At 44.4% G+C, this 19575-nt stretch overlaps 1 protein-coding gene across 1 annotated transcript in view; it reads left to right on the top strand.

Moving 5' to 3' along the window:
• LOC146204214 (annulin-like) overlaps positions 1 to 19575 on the top strand; it is a 73428-nt gene that overhangs the window by 44172 nt on the left and 9681 nt on the right. The window contains exons 8-17 of the mRNA XM_084589160.1: positions 8073 to 8285; positions 11660 to 11799; positions 12232 to 12370; positions 12527 to 12645; positions 13155 to 13265; positions 13501 to 13675; positions 17216 to 17354; positions 17484 to 17590; positions 18607 to 18772; positions 19523 to 19575. The exon at positions 19523 to 19575 is cut by the window's right edge and continues 27 nt beyond it. Coding sequence (XP_084445286.1) covers positions 8073 to 8285; positions 11660 to 11799; positions 12232 to 12370; positions 12527 to 12645; positions 13155 to 13265; positions 13501 to 13675; positions 17216 to 17354; positions 17484 to 17590; positions 18607 to 18772; positions 19523 to 19575 — 1362 coding nt within the window. The remainder of the gene's footprint in view (positions 1 to 8072; positions 8286 to 11659; positions 11800 to 12231; positions 12371 to 12526; positions 12646 to 13154; positions 13266 to 13500; positions 13676 to 17215; positions 17355 to 17483; positions 17591 to 18606; positions 18773 to 19522) is intronic.

Raw genomic sequence — 19575 nt, 5'->3', positions numbered from 1 at the left:
CTAAACTTTTCGATGACTGCAATTCTGATTGCACCCATCATTGCACCTGGGGTGCCCGCATAAAAGCAAAGCAACCGCGGAGCCACTCCCGACTAAAACCGCAAGGCGCGCAGCCGCGAAAAAGTAAACAAATTGACCAGTGCGACGTACGGGCTGCTGTACATCGATAATCGTTCACGTATGTACCTGACACGAAATGATGTGCACACAATTCCTGTTTGTCCGGACTGCTGTGAATGTCACGTCTGTTGATGCCTGCAAGCCACTTTCGCCTGCGACGTTCCAATCGCTCCTGGTCTTGTCACATTCGTGCAAGCGTACCTTTGGTATTTTGAAAAACCCGGAATCGTCTTGTCTGGACTTACCTTTTGCGCTTTAGTCTGCGTGCGGCTGTTACTGCCCACGACCGCACAGTAAACCATCGCTTTGGCAATATTTGCGCGGCCCACTCTACGGTCGACTGCTGCACTGTACAGGAAAATGGCGGACATCCACAGATTATCCAGAATGCATAGCGCTTTCAGCGTTCGTGCGAACTCCCTATATGCGTGAATTGCCTGGGGACGTCATGACCAGATGTGACGTAATTACGACGTCAGTAACGGTTATTAGGCATGGTCAGGTGTGACGTCATGACGACGCCACATCCGGTCATGACGTCACCATGTGATGGCGTCATAGTGAGTCATCTATGTCGTGACTATTTAGTCATGACTAATGACTAATTAGTAGTAGTTAATGACTAATTAGTACTTATTAACAACTAGTTAGTCATTAGCACTGGTTAGTGACTACACTTCATCAAACTAAAGCGTTACGGACGGACGGACACCATCGTGGCCGCGAGCCTGCTGCATGAGCCATTAAAGGTTTTCGCCTTAAAAGGTCAATCAACATGACCGGAAGTAGACGCCACAAGTCGGAAAGTGGGAGAGGAATCCATATCGCTCACAGTGAGGGGCAAAGAGGGTTTTGTGAAGAGCGAGATAATGTATACGCAGCTTTTTTTTTTTTTTTTTTTTGTGCATGTGTGATAAAGTGGGATGAAATAAAGACGTTTCGCTCACATAACTTCCGCAGACCTTAATTTGATCTTCTGATGTGCATGTAATGCGACTATAGCGTAAATAATATTGCACACAAAGGCATGTGACGACGTACAAGCACATTTAACACGCAGCATTGGGTAGGTAGCACAGTCTGAACAGCAGGAGCCAAGAGGACCTTAAACCTAATTCATTAAACCTTCATTAATTCATTAATTCAATTAAACCTAACGCAAAGAGCGAAACAGTACGACATCGGGACAAATGCGCGATTATCCTGGTGCTTTATGCCATCTGGCCGTACCTTTTGCTCGGTTTTATCTTGCACTTCATCACTTGTAATGTTACTTCATGACACTAAAAAACATTTAAATAACTATGTTCTGCTAAAGTGAAAGAATTTAGTCGGTCGGTCGTCTGTCTCTCTGTCTGCCGGTCGGTTGGTCGGTGTTCCGCAAAGGTTTGTGGCTGTACACAGGAAATGGGTCGGGAATACGAAGATGAGCACACGAATTCAACAATCAGAACCTGCATTAAGGCCAATATGCCGGCTAACATTGTTCCTTTTTTGATCGTCGACACGTTACGTGGGTCCAAGTTGTGGGAGATGTTTGCTTATCCTCCCCGCGTGATGCGTGAAAGTTAGCGGCGTTGCTGTTGCATAGATCGCAGCCTCCACAAAGGGCAACAGGCGACGACAAAGGGCTGGCGCTGTTGCTTTGGGCGCAAGCGCTGACCCCGGCCGGCCTTGGGGGGACACGCAGTGAGAGGAGCCCGCATTGCGCAACGGGGCGCTCCTTTGCGGGAGTTCCGGTGCGCCCTCAGATGTGGGCCTCGCACGACCGCAGACACAACGCGGCCTTGGCTGGCGGGGAAGTGCGTGCAAGCTGCGCTGTCTGCCCCCTCACGCGCGTAATACACACACACCTCCCACGTCGTCGATGGACGGCTGCGGAGATGATGCCCACACGACGCGCGTCGTCCCTTTTCCCGCAGCGGACGGTCGGTCCCGCTCTGCACGTAGCGTCGCGTGTAGATCAAAATTACTGCTCTGTGTGGACTCGCAGTTCTGAATGGTCGCAAATAGAACACTGAATGACAGGACACTCTTGGCGCGTACTTGCTAGGCACACCCCGGACAGATTAGTGCTTTAGGGCACAGCTCGTCAGCCTGCGAGTAAAAAAAAACGAAGTGTGTTTCATCGTTTCCTAAATTTTTGTTTTCATTTTGCTCTTTATTGGCATGAGGGGCAGGCTTACTATGGGCCCACGTTTTCTCAAGTGCACGCAGAATCAGTTTGAGCCAGCTGACATAAAATGGAAAGCTGTCAGTGGAGACTGTTTTTTTTTTTTCTCTCTCTCTCAGTACTCGTCTATTGATGTTCAAAGTGACTGAAAATACGTACAGGCGGAGCCGTATATACTGCGGGCGCACGCATATTGTCCAACGCAGTCAAAGCTGTCTTATGTCGCACGGAGTGATGCCGTTCCGTGGTGCTTTCAGTGCGTGGCGCGACTTCGGTGACAATGGTCCTTCCTCTTTCCAAAAGGTTGCAAGAAGAAACGCCTGCCACGAACAGCTGCGGCCACCGCATCACGGGCACGTCAGCCTGTACGTGCACAATGGGGGCTTGTTTTGGAAACAGCGTGCCTGGCCGGACTGACGCAACCATATGACAACAAACACGCGCACCCAATGGCCTAGAGCGAAAGCGGTCTTCGCGGCCTCGCAGTGGCCTTGAGTGGTCGGTTTTCGGCAATACATTTGATCACAAAACGCACCACGTACGCGGTTCCAGCGATCAGAATTAATTGTCAATAGTCCTGGCTTTCGTTCAAACGTGCTTTTAATAAAAGTGCTTAAGAGCGAATAAAGCTGGGAGCCGCGATCGGTAGCTGAAAACTGTCGGCACCCTTCTTGTGTGTGCAGCTCACCGGCCGCTAATTTGTAAGCCAGCTGAAGTGTGCGAAGTTATTTTTTTTTTCTGTTCTTTTCCACCAGAAGCTGCAAAATATTTGGCGAAATTTTTAAATGGGGGCGATAGCTTTTAACCGAGACCAAAATCGTAGACGCCTCATGTGTTTATTGTGCAATGTGCTGTTCCATAAAGGGACACTGAGTGCAAGCAGATATAAGCTAGAAAAGACCACAAAACGAGGCACAAGTGTCGCCCTCTCCGGCCGATTTCTAAAGCAAAATTCCTTCGTCATCACCGGTTTCTGGGCTCGAATCCCAGAGGCTGCGTGCACCGTCAAACGCTTCGAAATGGTGTTGCAAACCTTCTTCTTCAGTAGACGTCACGAGTTTAAATCCACAGCAGGGATGTTTTCTAATCGAACGTTTCCCGTCGATAAGTGCTTGTTTTGCGGTCAGACAAACGTCAACAGAGCCAGAAAGCCAGATAATCTTATTTTACGGGGGACAATAATTGGACCCTTCCATTGCGTTCCTAGCTTCTGACGTTAAATGAAAATTCACTCTAGCGGTAATGATTTTCAAAAGTACTGGCTAGAATCCGAAAGGTAACGCGACACATCATTGCCCGCACGGCAGAGAACTTGCATATATAGCAAGTGCCATGTATACGTAATTGATGCGATTGCGTGATGAGAGAAAGATGTTGCAGTCTAGAATCAATACTGAGCGCGATAGGTTTTTCTTACTTTTGCGCGATTCGAAAGACAAATACACTGTTATTTCCGCACCGAACATGCAAAAAAAAAAAAAAAAACATTAAATGGAATCATGCGTTAAAAAAAAAAAAACTGCTTGAAAAGAAACAAAAATTTATTCTAATGAAATGTCAACATATTATATACCTTAATAAATAACAAAGTGTTCCCATTTATATCGCCTGCACATGTATGCACGTAGCTGTAAGAGGTTGCGTGTAAAAAGAAAAGGAAAAAAAAAGAACTTCTCGTGGCCCAAATTGCAGCTGAAGAGAGCAATGCTTAAGTTCGTAGAATCTACCGAAGAGTAATGTTGCACCCATTGATCGGCAGTGTCGAGAAACGACTTGCAAGTACAGCAGATATAAGCTTGCGAGTGAAAATTGAGCAATTTTCAACTCTGCTTGAGCTGCATTCTGCATTAATGATTTTGCTTAAAAGCATACGGCACAATCTTATGCCTAAAATAGGACCTAACCGAAGCCGCTTTTCTTGTCATTTATTACCTGTTTTTGTGATGACACTTTTACTTGACCGGACTTGAAAATTATCTTTTTCTTTATTTTTCTCTATAACGCACGCAACTCAAGACGCTGTGCTCAAACAGTCACTTGAAGGGTTAAAGTGAATATTAATGTACAGAAACTAAAAGAACAACACATGCACACTGGGAACCATATTTTTGACAAACGTGACTATTCCGGACGCTCTCCTGTTGCTTTTGACTTTTATGTTGAGAATTATATATTTAAAGTTTTTTTTTTTTTTACCGTCTCGAAAAAAAAAAAAAAAAAGAAAACGCCCACGGCCCGGTTACGATACTCGATAATGTGTGCTTATAGTGCAGCTGTTGGCGATGAAAGGCAGTCTTTGGTTGAGATAGTGATGGCGTTCTTCGGGACAGTCATATTTAAGTAGTTAAAGAAGCCCTGTGAATCACTTCGCCAGTTATTGTTCCCAGAAAGATTTACACCTATTTTCTTGCACTTTAGTTTCGAAATCGGCCGTTAATGGCACCATTTGCATTTTTCTGTTGCTCTGATCTTTTGCCACTTATAATGACTTGTAATGGCATATACGGTCAGAGCTGTTTCCTTGCAGGCCAACCTTATTTTTCCTCCATCACGGCCGGTCTCAGTGCCACTTTAATGCTGTTTGTAACTGCATTTTCTAAGTTCTTGTTCTCTTAGATTATACACTGTGAAATCACCAACGGGTAGCATGAGGCAAGAATGGTCAACAGTGTGTCATATGCCCTTGCTGATGACGTCACAAATTTCGGAAAATAAGTTCAAGTAACCAGATGCGTGAAAAGGACACTTTACGTATCGCGAGTGCCAATCAGAAGAGCGAAAATGTTTATGTGAGTATTGGTGTTGTCGGAGCCACATGATCCGTTCGCAGTCATCTGATGTCTTACTCCGGCAATCTAAGCATGCATGCTGAAATGCTTAAATATACGGGGGATACCAATTACTTCTTTGTGTATACATTAATTTATGAAATCAACGAAAGGACCCCGACTTCAGACACTCGAGGAAATTAAGTACACAGTCTATATTAATTCTCCATATTAAATGGCACAGTATAGAGAAAAATCATTTTTAATAGGTGAAAAAGGAATATTAAGGTATTGGCTGACAGCATAAAAATCACCTCTGACGGTGCAATTATGACTACTGACGTGATCCTGCAGAACTAATTAACAGGCTAAAGGCTACAGGTATTGACACTTACGTAATAGACTGGATAGCTGCGTATCTTTCAAACCGCACACAGTATGTTAAAATTGGTGAATGTGAATCTGAAGAATTAGATGTCTACTCCGGGGTTCCACAGGGGTCAGTGCTGGGTCCTATTCTCTTCTTAATATTTGTTAATGAAATTCATTCTCATGTCGAACCTAATATAATGGTAAGGATGTTTGCAGATGACTGCGTCATCTACACTACAGTGCGCACTATTAACGACCAGATACGCCTCAATTCTTCCTTAACTAACATTTTCAGGTGGTGCCAAAAATGGGGAATGGAAATAAACATGAAAAAAAAACCACTTCCATGAGTATAACCCGAAAACGGGTGCCCTTAAAGTTTACTTATGATCTAATGGGAGTTCTAGTAGCAGAAGTCGACAGAGTTAAATATTTAGGGATTACCATCACAAACACAATGAAATGGGATGCACACATCAACGAAACGTCCATTAAGGCATACAGACAGCTTGCATTCCTTCAGAGGAAACTTGCACCAGCGCCAGCTAAAGTAAAGCTAGCAAGTTATAAGTCCCTCATACGACCAATCCTTGAGTACGGCAGCATAATTTGGAATCCGCATCAAGTATACCTTGACAATCAGTTAGAAGCGATGCAAAACAAAGCCCTTCGGTTTATTTTTTCGCAGTACTCGCGGCATGTCTCGGCAACCGCGCTGCGCAACAGAGCAGACGTCCAAACTTTGAACAGCCGGCGACGCATTGCTTCTTTAAAATTTTTTTACCTTTTCTATCATGACTGTATTAATATCAACAAACAAGAATACTTAAAACCACCATACAAACATTCAGCCAGAACAAACCATGACAGGACGATCAGGCCATTTATCACCCGCTGTAACACGTTTAAACATTCCTTCCTTCCGTCCATCATAGAAGTCTGGAATAATCTGCCACTCGACATTGTCTCCTCCACATCTGCAAATGAATTCATCACCAAGGTGGAAATATTTTTTGCCCAGCAAACTGCAACAATGTGAGCAGAGGCATTTATGCGGATTGCCCTAGCAAATCACGGAGTGCTTTGAGTGTACTTCATGTGCATACATTGTCGGTACGAAAATGTTCCTTGTTGTCCAATGTTCCTTGTTATTCCTTTGTTGTTGTTTTTTTGTCTTCTAGGATGTATTGTAAACTGTCTGTGAAATTGTGACTTTTTTACCCACTCCTGTATGAGCCTGTCAAATGGCTTACAGTATAAATAAATAGTAAATAATAATAATAACAAAAAAAAAAATGTCTGAAAAGCTACGTTACCGCCGGTGAGGGCTTTTCCACGCCGTAAAAACCGATAAATATCTTATTTGAACATGTCGCACTAATACAGCGCACTAAAAGAGCGTTTCAAGAGACTTTGAATAAATTTATCGCGCGCTTCTAACAATCTGAAAGGCAGGCTAACAGGTTAAGAGGGTATTAAGGTATACTGACCGAAATTTACGGCGCCATTTGGCGTCGTGACCAACAAATATTGCTGTGTTCTGACCAACACCTATTCATGCACGCTTTGACTGCGTACAGAAACGCAAGAAGGCTGAAAAATAATTATATCAAATTTATTTCTTTTAGACTGAAATAGATTTGCAACACAGAAAAAGTGCTAATATTAGTTACTAAAAAGTCGAATAAGCAAGACGAAGATATACACAAGGAGTCATGCAGTAAAAAAAAAAAATAATGCGAAGATATATTCCTGAAATGAGATGGAGTTGACGTTGTCTTTTAAGGCTAACATAACTATTTCATTTACGTGTTTAGCATTTCTTTCCGTACGGAAATAAATGCAAGAATAAGAACAAAAAGCTGCTTCTCGAGCAGCTTGAAGACAGTTCTTATCATCTTTTTTTTTTAACACGTGCCACTCTAACTACACAACACGTGCGGCTTAAGACTGACAATGCAGTTGTGCTATCTAGATCCCATCTGAAGTAGCCCTGATTGATGGGATGAACTCCAAAATAGAGCGAGCAGATTTTTCCTGGGTCGCATGGTTGACGGAGTAGTTGCGCAGTGCTTAAAGGTTAACTCAATTCATAAGGGAGTTCGTTATTTCAAACGATCGATAGCCGTGTTCCTAATATTTAAACAAGGTTCGGGTTAATGGGACGGTAGAAGTTAAGCGTGCAATAAGCTTAAATAAGCTTTCAGGCTATTCTACGGTTTCAGGGCCTTTTTATGCACAAAGACTGATGTGAAACCAAGGAACAAAAACAATCAAAAGGACAAATAGATATGACACTTTTGAGCAGTTGTTTGCTTGGATAAGAGCTGCAAAGTGGAACTGTATTACAGCGTATCAAGAGAGGTGTTCTAAAGACACTTTTGTACCCTTGAGCAATGTGAAGTGCATCATGCATAAGAAGTAAAGAACCGTCGGATAGGCACTTTTTTCTCAAAGTGCTTCAGATGACAGTGAAGACAATCGTTTTAGGTGAGAAAGGTTCTACCGAAGTCGCTGCGGTGGTCACAGACGTCTTGAAGTAGCTTTCTTTGCAAAACCACATTAGGCCATCTATCTATAGTGACGTGCAGCTTCTAACCCGTCCTGGTGTCTTGGCCATCGCTGCCCCCCCTGCCCAGATGGCAAGGGCGACAGCATTGTGCAGGTGCGGGAGGTGAACTTACGAGTGGCCGAGAATGCGCAACGGCATCGCACCGAGGACTATGAGCTGACCAAGCAGCCCGACCCAGTGCTGGTGGTGCGCCGGGGCGACCCCTTCAAGGTCATCCTCGAGCTGAGTCGCCACTACAACCCGGATCGCGACGCACTGTCCTTCGTCTTCACTGTCAGGGGTGAGGCCGCAACACTTGCTCATCGGGCGCTATTTTCTTATTTCTATGTATTCTTCTGTGCTAAAATACTAATGAACAGCGCCTTTTTAGCCTCCGTGGAGGAGACAGCCCAATTTTTTTAGAGCTGTTCGTGTCTCTACCACTTCTTGTTACAAGAACTGTTTCTTAATAGTGCCTGCAGAGTTGTTTTCACCGTACATTATCTCAAATCTATGAGGGTCGCGAGGAAAGCGTATCTTGGGTTTTCAATTAAATATAGTGTCCTAATTTTTATCTTTTTTATTATTATCGACAGCTCCGATCGACATATTGAAAGATGCTCCTTATATTGGAATGGAGATTTGGAGAAGATTCTTGGTGACACCTTAATGCCAAAAACGTTTCACTTTTTTGTTCCCATCCTTACTGCCATTTCACAGTGTTATTGTCATTGTGTTACCGCGCCGTTATCGATGTTTCAGTCTAGCACTGATTTCTGTTGGCACGTCGTCTTCGATGTTTCAGTCCTACATTTTAAGGGATGACAATGTGAGCTTTGATAGTAATTGTGCGCTGATCGAAAAAGTTATTTGTGCACTTATGCAAAGTCTTGCATGTCGCATTTGCGGCGCATGGTTACAGAGCAACGAGTACGGCGATTTTTTGTAATGTAAAAGAAGTGTGGGCAGCTGATCTGCCACTTACCGCTTAATTAAGCCATGCGTATTTGCGCGACTGATTGCAATCGGCAAGGCATCTTAAGCTAGTCGCTTTCTCGGGCAATGCGCAGAAAAAAAAATAAGGAAGTAAAGCTAGTGCTAAAGGAACGCTGAGTATACAATGAAGTTGGCTTGTATCCATAGGATGCCAGACCCTAATCACGAAAAGACCACTCTCACTGAAAACTAATGTCTTGTATGGTAGAAAAGAGCAAGAAAAATGCAGTTATCGCAGCCACAGCCCATTCTCGCAAATATAAAATCGCCATAATACAAAAGGATCTCGGAGGCTGAGAGAAATGTACTGCGATATTAAGTATGAATTGTGAGGTAAGCTTTGTTTCGTAAGTGTGTGGTTTTATTTTTTGTGTGCCTCGGTTTACAAGTGGGGAGGAGCCCCAATTTCTCCTTTAATGAAGTTCATGGCTCGTAAATCACCTCCTTGTTGAAAAATGTGCTATGAAATACAGAATTGCGTACACAGATTTATTGTATAATATGGACCTGCATGAAACCAGGTGAGGCTTTCATACTGGCGGTCCCTGTATTGCTCAGTAGCCCTGGATACTGGGTGAGGAGAAGGATAGGAAAAAGTACAAATATGTGAAATATTATGGCTACATATCAGGAGAAATGAAACGAGAAAATAATGCACCTCACAGGATCAGAACCATGGTCTCACGGAGTCCGACTGAACTGCGTCAACCTCTACGCCCGATCAAGCGCTCGAACTGCATTTATTTATTTTGCCTGTGTTATGCAATTCTTCGCGGTGATTAGTTTCTCAAGCGTTGAAATTTCGGTCCAAGCTAAGCAGTTACTCTGCAACGGCGCAGAATCTCTTTGCTTGCTGGGGAGCGTTGTCACAGATGTCCCGCGTCTTCAATAAGCATCGGGCTTTGCAGAGGCGTCTCGGAATATCCAATTTTTTAAATGTTCGCTGTTCTGTCATCGTTTCAGAGCGAATTTAATCCTTGGTACACACAGAGCAATTTGGCGCTTCAAATTGATTTGTGGCATAACGCCTAATTTAGCTTCTTATGCACCGTCCGGAGCAGCGATGCTGGTAATTTCGAGTAGGACATTTATGGCAGTAAGCACTCAAGGAAGCGTTGAACGAACAGCTTGGTTGCTCCATATTACGAACTGCAACAGCGAATGATTGAATGGAAGAAATTGTGCATAAAAGGCTTTGCGTTCCCCTTATATTTTTTTTTCTTCTACTAGTCGGGCTGCAGCGATCAAAACCATCGCGCACCCTGTGGGGCTGATGTCGCTGGACTGCAGGCAGATGTTTATCGTGATTGATTCGGTGTCAAACCATAGAGAAAGGGATTGGTCAAATTCGAAAACTAGATACTGCTCACCGCGCCGCCAGCTATCACGCAGTCAGCGATTGCGTCCTTCTTTTTTTTCTTTTTCTGTGGCTTCATAGGCAGAAACTAAATCGGAGCTGCGGCCAAGAAGCCTTTTGAACTTCGAATCGAAACGTCTCGGGAAGAAAATTCTTTTTCTTCCAGAGAAGCGACAGCAAAGTTATGAAATGCCGTACTATCGGATTTCGCCGACATAAAAATTGTGATAGAGCTGTCATAAATGTCTCTTCTATACCATTAAAATACGAATTAAATTCAAGAAAATCCATTTTTCATCTACATTTGAAATGACCGCAAAAGTAAATAACACAAGTCAATCATTTTCTGTGCATCTCAAAAATTTAATGCTCTTATGGAAATCAGTCTTGCAAGACGTACATTCTGCGCGCAGGGCACCACTTCCAGCAAAGAGGGAAGGGGAAGGGGCTGCGAAAAGCTTGGCGGGCGAAATTAAAAGATTTGAAAGCAGGCACGAGTTCTAGAAAAAGAGAAATATGGTGACGGTGCTTTTGAAGAGGGCTGTTATGTGGGTCTTAGGGGGTGCTCTAAAAATAACTTGTTGCAGTAGTGCTTCCAAGATTGTAATTAGGTTTTCAATGTCTTCTCACGCGTGTGTCAAAAAGCGTATTTTTCTTGTTTATTTTCCGAATCATAAAAGCACTGTGAAAACAGTAGGCTTTTTGCTGTGAAAAGCATTAATAGTAATGGAGGAATCTCAGAAACATGTCTTATTAAGGTATAAAAGAAGCCAAAAATTGATAGCACGCTCTATTTCTCACTACGACTGTATCCAGTGTGCCAACAAGCTTCTAGTCGTTGCCTGTTTATTTTGCTTTATTTTAAGAAAGCGGCAAAGGAAAAAATAAAGGGATAGTGAAGTTCAAAGCAGCAAAAAAAAAACAAAAAAAAAACAGCTTAGCTTCTAACCGAGTATCATTTCTTTTCCGCCTAAGTTGCTGATGTGAACTCCAAACAAATACGTCTGCTCGTCGCATTCTCAGTACCAGGAGCACTTTTTGTAGTCCATCGAAAGGCACAACAAGAAAACTCTACTAACTGCTGTTACAACACCTGGGCTTACAGGTGTCGCAAAAATCTAACTTGATGCTGTTAGCCTCTCGCTAGAAAAAAAAAAAAAAAACTGCATCCTGTTTCTTTCTATAGCTCCCCTTTAGTACTATCGAGCCGGTCAGTCATGCAGAGTTTTAAATCACACAAGGAGTAACTGAGTGATAGCAGCCGTGGGAAAAAAACAAACGCTTGGCATTGTAAAACGTTCTATGCATGTGCGCGTATGCAGGTGAAGAGGCCCCATCCTACACCAAAAACACAGTGGCTGTGGTGCCTGTCGGCTTCCACTCGTCCGCCGAAGTATTCGGAGGCGCCACTGGTTGGACAGCTATAGTCCAGAGTGCTCGCGACATGGCCCTCGACGTTGAGGTGAATCCTGTAATCCATTGTTCCCTTGTCACGCTCAGCGTTTGCGTTTCGTATTTCGGGGAATGATGTCTGTGGGGACACCACGAAGCTTGTATATACTGCAGAGTTCGAACATTTTTTGCTTTGAATGTTAATTTTAGAAGATACAAATAAATTAAAAAAAAATCTTTAACACAGCCGTTGCCACCGGCAGTGTCAGTCTGTCGTAAATGCCAGAAAGCTGCGCTTAAATATTTTCGATTGGCACATGTCAATCGCTTCAATACTAAAAAACAAAAAACGAAAAAACCATGTTTTGGTATTGATTTGTATTGCACCTCCATCCGCTGCTGTATATCGTGGCAAAATATACCATAAAAGTCAGATAAGAAAAAAAGAACAAAGGCCGAAAGAAAGCCAGCGCCTTGACAATTTCACGTTGTCTGCTTTCAGATCACACCACCGGCAAATGTTATAGTTGGAGACTGGCTCATGGACATTGATAGCAAGATCCGTTCAGAAAACGACAACACTGGATTTCGGTACACACACAAGGATCCAGTCTACATTTTGTTCAACCCGTGGAACAGGGGTAAGCGGCAAACGTTTGAGAAAGCTAAAACAATATTGCAACTGTATAGATTACCTCGGCGTACGAGCCAAGGTCGCAGACTCCGCATATTTCGTTGTATAGATCCTCTGACACGCTCATATTATCAACAAATAACCTTATCTGGCATTTCCGCAGCGGACACCGTGTACATGGACAACTCCAGCATGCGGTACGAGTGCGTTCTGATGGAGAGCGGCCTCATTTGGCGAGGAAGCCACAGCCGGCTGAGACCCACGGTCTGGAGCTACGGCCAGGTGCGGTTGCATTCCTTTTGTTCAGGATATTGGGGGCCGCTGTGTGCATCGTCATATTAACTTCCTGTCATATTGGAAGGGCACAGCGCAAAAAAAGACACGGGACGAAAGGAAGAAGACGTACACACGAGTTTGTCATAAAATCATGACAACAAAATTACCTAGCTGCTAACATAATTCTTCCTGTGAACAAATAGCTTTAAAACCGCCATTATGAACTGCGATCTGCCTTCAGTAGTAATATGGTGCCACTCGCAATAAATTCCTTCTAACTATTGAGTTTTAATGACCGTATCCACACGCATTGCTGCAAAGCTGCTGTATGGCATTATTACCAGGCAGTATTACCCACGAAGTAAGAAGGGTCACTCTTCCCTTCTTATTCAAGAGAAAATGAGAGACGGGCATGGAGAACTAGGCTGTTTTTAAGTTTGTGGATAACGTAAGCCTCACGAAGTGGTACGTGAAATATGAAAAGGGTTAATAAATTTATCGCCCCTTTTGCGCAGTTCGAGAAGAATGTGCTTGAGTGCTGCGTCTACCTTCTGCGGCACGTGGGTCGGCTGCCATCTCCTTCATGCGCGGACCCAGTCAAGGTTTCCAGGCACGTCTCCGCAGTGGTAAGGGCAGAAAGGTCAGCGCTTTCCAGCTTGACCCTAGGTGTAGTATAGTTCTGGGTCAAGGCAGTGCGGTGCCCTTCGCTTTGACACCCCCTGGTACCACTGCAGGACAGGGTTAATTGGTGAGATATTGGGATAGGTCCCGCTATGGGCGCATTTAGTCTACTGCTGCTGCAGCTGATGACCATGACGATAATGCTGCAGAAATGGCGCATCTCTCGTGCGGACTTTCCAGGTCAACGCCCCGAATGATGAAGGTGTTATCGTGGGCAACTGGACGGAGAAGTTTTCTAGCGGAACTCCTCCGACAGGATGGATGGGGAGTGCCTCCATCTTGCAGCAGTTTTACAAGAACAAAAAGCCAGTAAAGTATGGCCAGTGCTGGGTCTTCGCAGGCGTCGCGACTACCGGTGAGATTTCTTCTGATTACCTATACATTGTTTTTATACATATACGAAGGACTTGAAAAGCGCTGTCAGAATGGTTTTTATGTTACACCACTGCAATCCATCATCTATTTTCTTTAGCTTTAGTATAGAGTGAAGGTCGCGGATTAGCAGCACTAAGCAATAATGGGTGCGCACGCCGTACCGATAATATACCACTTTACGTGGGGATATACAATCAAGGGCATTCAGCCTGCACCACAGGAGCTTCACTTAGAGCTTGTTTGCAACTGCAAAGTGAGGGCCACCCACGCTGGACAAACCGATACGTTATTCCGACTGTGCTAAGTCCACCCCTTGTGCACCTTCGCCAATGTGCTATAGCTATAACTCGGCCCAACGCTAAGCTAAGATTCTTGCCGACGTGATGGAACATAACGACATGCACAGTGAACGTTACGAACACAGCCCCACGCATTTTCTTGAAACGCACGCATAAAAATGGCATGTTATTAATGCGTATGCATTGTGTGGCTATATATATGCGGGTTTCGCATGACAGTGACCACGTCAGAGCTAGGAGAGAGGAACTAGTTGATATATCGGAAAAAGAATAGTACTATTCGCCGCGAGATCGACCTAGAGGTGGCGCCACCGTCACTGCGGTAGTGTGGGTCGGCAGCCGGCGGCGCTCGCAGAAACACGCTGCGTAGGTCTGCTTCCGAGTTTACGGCGGGTTTGTTGGCGATGAAAACGTGTCTTCTGCAGTATTCTGTAATTTTGCAGAAACAAAATGCAAGGATTTCGCCAATGCAGCAGAAGAAGAGCGGATTTTAGGAAAACAAAGCACGCAACCACCAGTTTTCTAGATATACTTTACACGTTTCTTGCGCTGTACCGCGCTCACGCGCCTAATGCTTGGGCCTGCCTAATGACAGCTTTATTTTTTTTATCGACTTTTAAACAGTGTGCGCGTGTTTCATGCGAGTGAGACCGGCGAACTTAGTTTCAAGCCCACGCAGATACAAGGTTCGTACTCTGACCTGCAGTAATTTAGATTGAATCGAGAAAGCCTGGTTCATATTATATCGTACTTGATCGAGGATTAAGCAGGTTAAATGTAGTATTGGCAGCGCACTGCATGGCGAGTTGCTTTAGACTGAGCGCACATCAACTCTGGCCCAGACAACCACGCACAAGTATTCCCCAAGAATGAGATCACGCCGACACCATACAGGAAACCTCGCCGCACAGGAAAGCTGATTGTTCACGTGTACAGCGCTGAGTGGATTGAATTTGCCGAGATGCTTTTTGCGGCCACTGTCATAGAATGTGTTAGTGTATTAATGCATGCGCCACTAACTGTAAATGATTTCCTGAAACCGAGGAAAGTATAAGGGATTTCTGATGTGTGTGATGTTAATATATAACGGTAAATTGGTAGTGTAATTATTTTGTTTTGCAATGCGAATAAATTTCACCGTGTGAGATAACTTTTACACACTTGACAGAATTTACAATAATCAGCGTTTAATTTTCAGTAGCGTTAAAGTGCAGGCTACGAATTCCTCGCTGCGAAGACATCGTTATAAACTGTGCATGGACACTGTCATGTTCTGGGAAGCAATTTTACAAGCTGAAAATTTCTTTATCACTAATTATTTAGCAGTGACTAAATCTTATGCGAAGTAAAATATTAGGGTTGCTTCCAAAACAGATGCCGGATATAAAGCTATTCCGAAAGAAATGGAGGTCATCTTATCATATGCGACTATAAAAATGTATTTATTCCCGAACTAAACACTGATATTTGAGCCCGCATGAAGCTGTTATACTCCCCTTGTCAGAAATGGCGAGTTTTGTCGGAAGACAGCTCACTTAGAAGAAAAGGGATTATAATGATTATAAGGCTACCAGTAAAGTACATTGATCTAGGTGTATTATGTAACATTTAGGGTAACAATTAGGTGCAGGGAATATGTTTCCCAAACATTCGAGCATTTCTCTAAAGCAAAATGTGCTCACTAAAACTTTTACGGATGCACAGAAGCCTTCAACAACAAAAGAAAAGAAGTGCATATTGGCCTGGGTTTAACACATGAAAGCGGCATCGGCTATGACGGATGATTGCAAAGGCTGGTTTTGGTGTCGTTTTTTTTTTTATTATTAACACCACATTTACCACGTGGGATCGTTTATTGTGCAGTCAAATCTCACAGCAGAGGAACGCCTTTAGAAACGGTTGTGATTGAATCCCCTGTTCTCGAAATCAGCAGTAGAGCGCCCTTACCACTGAGACACCGCGATAGAGGTTTAAAAGCAAAAAAAAAAAAAAAAAAAAAAAACTCACACAACTTTATCGTGCATACCGACGGCATAGCAGGCATAGAGTGGTCTGTTCAAACTACATTCTGCTATATGAAGCAGTCTGCGGTGGCATATGTTTTAGTAGCTGCGGTATTCCAAACAGAAACGGGAATATGCGATTTCTGAGCGTTTGCATTAACTTTTATTGACGGCAACGACCTGTTTTGCTTTGACACGGCGGTAACGACAGTACCACTTCGTTTGAGACATTGCATGTCAAAGGATCTCAAGCGCCGAAGAGAGCGATGGATGATGTCCTTGTCCAAGCATGACATGCTCGATACGGACAAGTATATATATTTTTTAATGAAGCGTGGGGTTATAGACTGTTCATATTTATTTTGCAAGAGGCACATAGGTAAGCAAAAGCTCACAGGAACTGCGAAACAAACAAAAACACTCCTGTACACGCCGCATGCGCGCGCGTAAATCACTGCGGGCTGGCACGCGACGCGAAAACGCATCCACACTGAGTAGGTTTCGCCGCTGAGCCGCAAGGTGGCGACTCTGGTCGATCTCGAGTGGTCGATCTCGAGGCCAATCGAATAGAGCGTTAAGGAAAGGTGTTCAATTGGCAAACTGGTTGATGTGGGTTAATTAGGTGATTAATTATGACCAATTAGGTGTGTAATCGTGAGCCAAGATGGCGACTAGTAATATCCGGTTTCGGTTCTCAGCTTCCGGCCACGTGTCTCAGGGGACGGGAAGTGTCACACGGTACATCGCGTGCCCCTTGTCGAACACAAACAGCATTTCGTTGAACGCATCAAAGTTCACCGGCGTTCTATAATTGGTTTACAGGAAAGGCAAGGCGTGTCACTCGCGGAATCCCGCTGACCCATCTCGCGGACAACACAGCAACGTTCGGGCTTACGCATTTCTCCACTGCTGATTATGAAATGATCTCGGGTATTTTTTTTTTCAGTTCTCTATTACATTACCAAAAATGTTCATGACGCGTGTTTTCTACAACTGATGAAGTCCAGTTGGAAAGGCGGCTAACACCTACGGAGAAATGATGCGATCCTGTGCGTGAAACGAAACCACTGCTGTAATACCGACGGCAAAAAAAAAAAAATTGTATCAGGAACATGGTCACATCTTTAAAACTGGATTAGAGTGCGCGCGGCTTGAGTAGACAACGTAGACTTTCAGACTTCGCCAGTGCCTTGTCCGAAAACGCAAGTGTTTGCACAGTGCTGCGGGCTCTGGGCATCCCGTCTCGACCGGTGACCAACTACTATTCGGCCCATGACACTCACAGCAGCTTGACCGTTGACCAGTTCTACGATGACAACGGGGAGGCTATCGAGAAGCTGAACAAGGACTCTATTTGGTAAGCTATTTTTGCTGCGCGCACTTTTCTTTTTGTGTGCAAGCCTAACACTCCTCTGTTAAAAAAATGTGAGCATTTGCCGTAAATTTATTTTGCGGTGTGACTGGAGCTATAGTAAGGCACTTGCAGGAATTTCCACGTCTGGAATGAGGCGTGGATGACGCGGCCGGACTTGGAGCCCGGCGACTACTCTGGCTGGCAGGCCATCGACGCCACGCCGCAGGAAGCGTCCGATGGTGAGTCTGAAAGCCGACGCCCACTAATATTATACGATTCCAGTATTAACTCCTGTGGGCAATGATCTCCCGAAAAATGTCCAGTGTTTACGATGACAAAGGGCGCTTAAGATTCATGCGACCTGTGTACACGTGAGTGTTACTTTTCCACAGCACTCTACATGACTATGCTGACGTCGATGTAAAGACAATGCATAGCCTCTTAGTCAGGGAAGTGAACAATGATGTATATAACGTCTTCTGTTGCGCTTAGGTTTTGGAAGGGCAGATTTATCCAAGTCTTTCGCTTGGTTGACAGAGATCCTTTATGATTTGACAGACCTTTGTGCCATTTAAGCTCGGCCTTTAATGATATGACCTTTTAGCATTAATGATTCTCGTCTGCGGATCCCCTTACGTGTCTTGGCTCGCGTACATGCGATTAATCCCTAATCTCTTAAGTTGTTCCTCTATTATGTCACAGGTTCTCATTAGCATCAGTCGTCAGCTGCATTTTCTGAAAGGCCCCGAACAGAGATTTAAAGGCCCCTTTTAACCGAGCCGCACGAACTTGCCTGCGGGCCTTATAAGTATAGCGTGTCTGGCGCGGGATGCAAAAGTTCCGGTGAGTTCGATTCCTAACCCGCTCTCTCATCTCGTAGGGGAAAAAAACAAAAACAAAAAGCGACTTGGCACAGCTTGCGGAATCGGCCGTCATGTGGTCTGGTGACGTCATACAACCCACCGACTAGTCAGGGCCCGTCCATGTCACTTCCCAACTGCCAGAGGCATGCCCGTGATGTTCAAAGACTGCGTGACTTCAAACTCTCGATGCCGACGCCGCCAGGCGCCTCTTTCTGATATGGGGTGCACAAGCGTTAAAATTGGCTGCAGTGTATAAAGCGAATGTAGTACGTCATACTTGCTATCGCCATTGATGCGCAAGTGGGCTTTCCATTTGGCCGGTTACTGCGCTTTCGAGAGATGGAACGGCAGAGCTACTCAGTGCATGCGTTGCTTTTTCTGGACTGATGTAGGCATCTACCGCTGTGGACCAGCCAGTGTCAAAGCCATTAAGCGGGCCGAGATTCTGAAGCCCTACGACGGCACCTTCATATTCGCGGAGGTGAACGCAGACCAAATCTACTGGCGCTACCAGGGGCCCATGCAGCCGCTCAAGCTCATTCGCAAAGCCACTGACAAGTAAGATTCCATGTTTTAATGCAGACCCAAGCCTCGATTGCAACTGTGCGGCCCCACGGACTTTCGTTTTGGCGCCTAACGTGATCGGTACCATTTTTTAGTGCGCTTCATTTGTATAAAAATATCATGTTTAACGTTATTAGGTCATGAAGGATCTGCATTGAATTAAGTAAAACAGAAACACAACAGTAGTTCACCCCAAGAAGGGTAACATAGACTTCATAGATCGATTAACAATAGTAAGCTGCCGGGGTATGCAAGAAATCTTAATGACCTTTACGCACCATACCGACTGTTGACTTTGCTCGCAAATAAGTTGAACAGCCTGCGGTGCAACATAACTGAAAGTCTGTTCACGCCCTTAAGATATCGTAGAGCTTCAAGATCTGCCTTAAATGTGGGAATTATTTATGCACGACATCACAATATACTTCCGTCTAAGCTTACCTGGTTGCCTTGCAGACTTAGATGGGCTTTTATTTATCTGAGCTTTGTTCATGACCTGGCTAACTGGGCTGCAAACAAGGGCAAGTAATCTGTCTCAGTGCAAGTAGTCTGCAACTTCCAGTCAAAATCATTTGTTCTGTAGCGCTATACAGACGTGCAATGACATAATCGGAAGTTCTGTCTCGTTGCAGCTTTTTGAAGGACATAAAAACGCCAATTTAAACTACTAGCGTTAGCAGCCTTTGCAGCTGCCAGTCAATAACTGCAGTAAAAGTTTTGTGTCCATATTTTTGTTTTTCGTAGGATCGGACAGTGCATCAGTACCAAAGCTGTTGGCAAATTTGAACGCGAAGACA

The sequence above is a fragment of the Amblyomma maculatum genome, chromosome 1, assembly GCF_055883805.1.
Source record: "Amblyomma maculatum isolate TAMU_Amacu chromosome 1, ASM5588380v1, whole genome shotgun sequence".
Lineage (NCBI taxonomy): Eukaryota > Metazoa > Arthropoda > Arachnida > Ixodida > Ixodidae > Amblyomma > Amblyomma maculatum.
The sequence above is the reverse complement of the archived record's forward strand: the minus strand, read 5'-3'. Positions and strand labels throughout refer to the sequence as shown.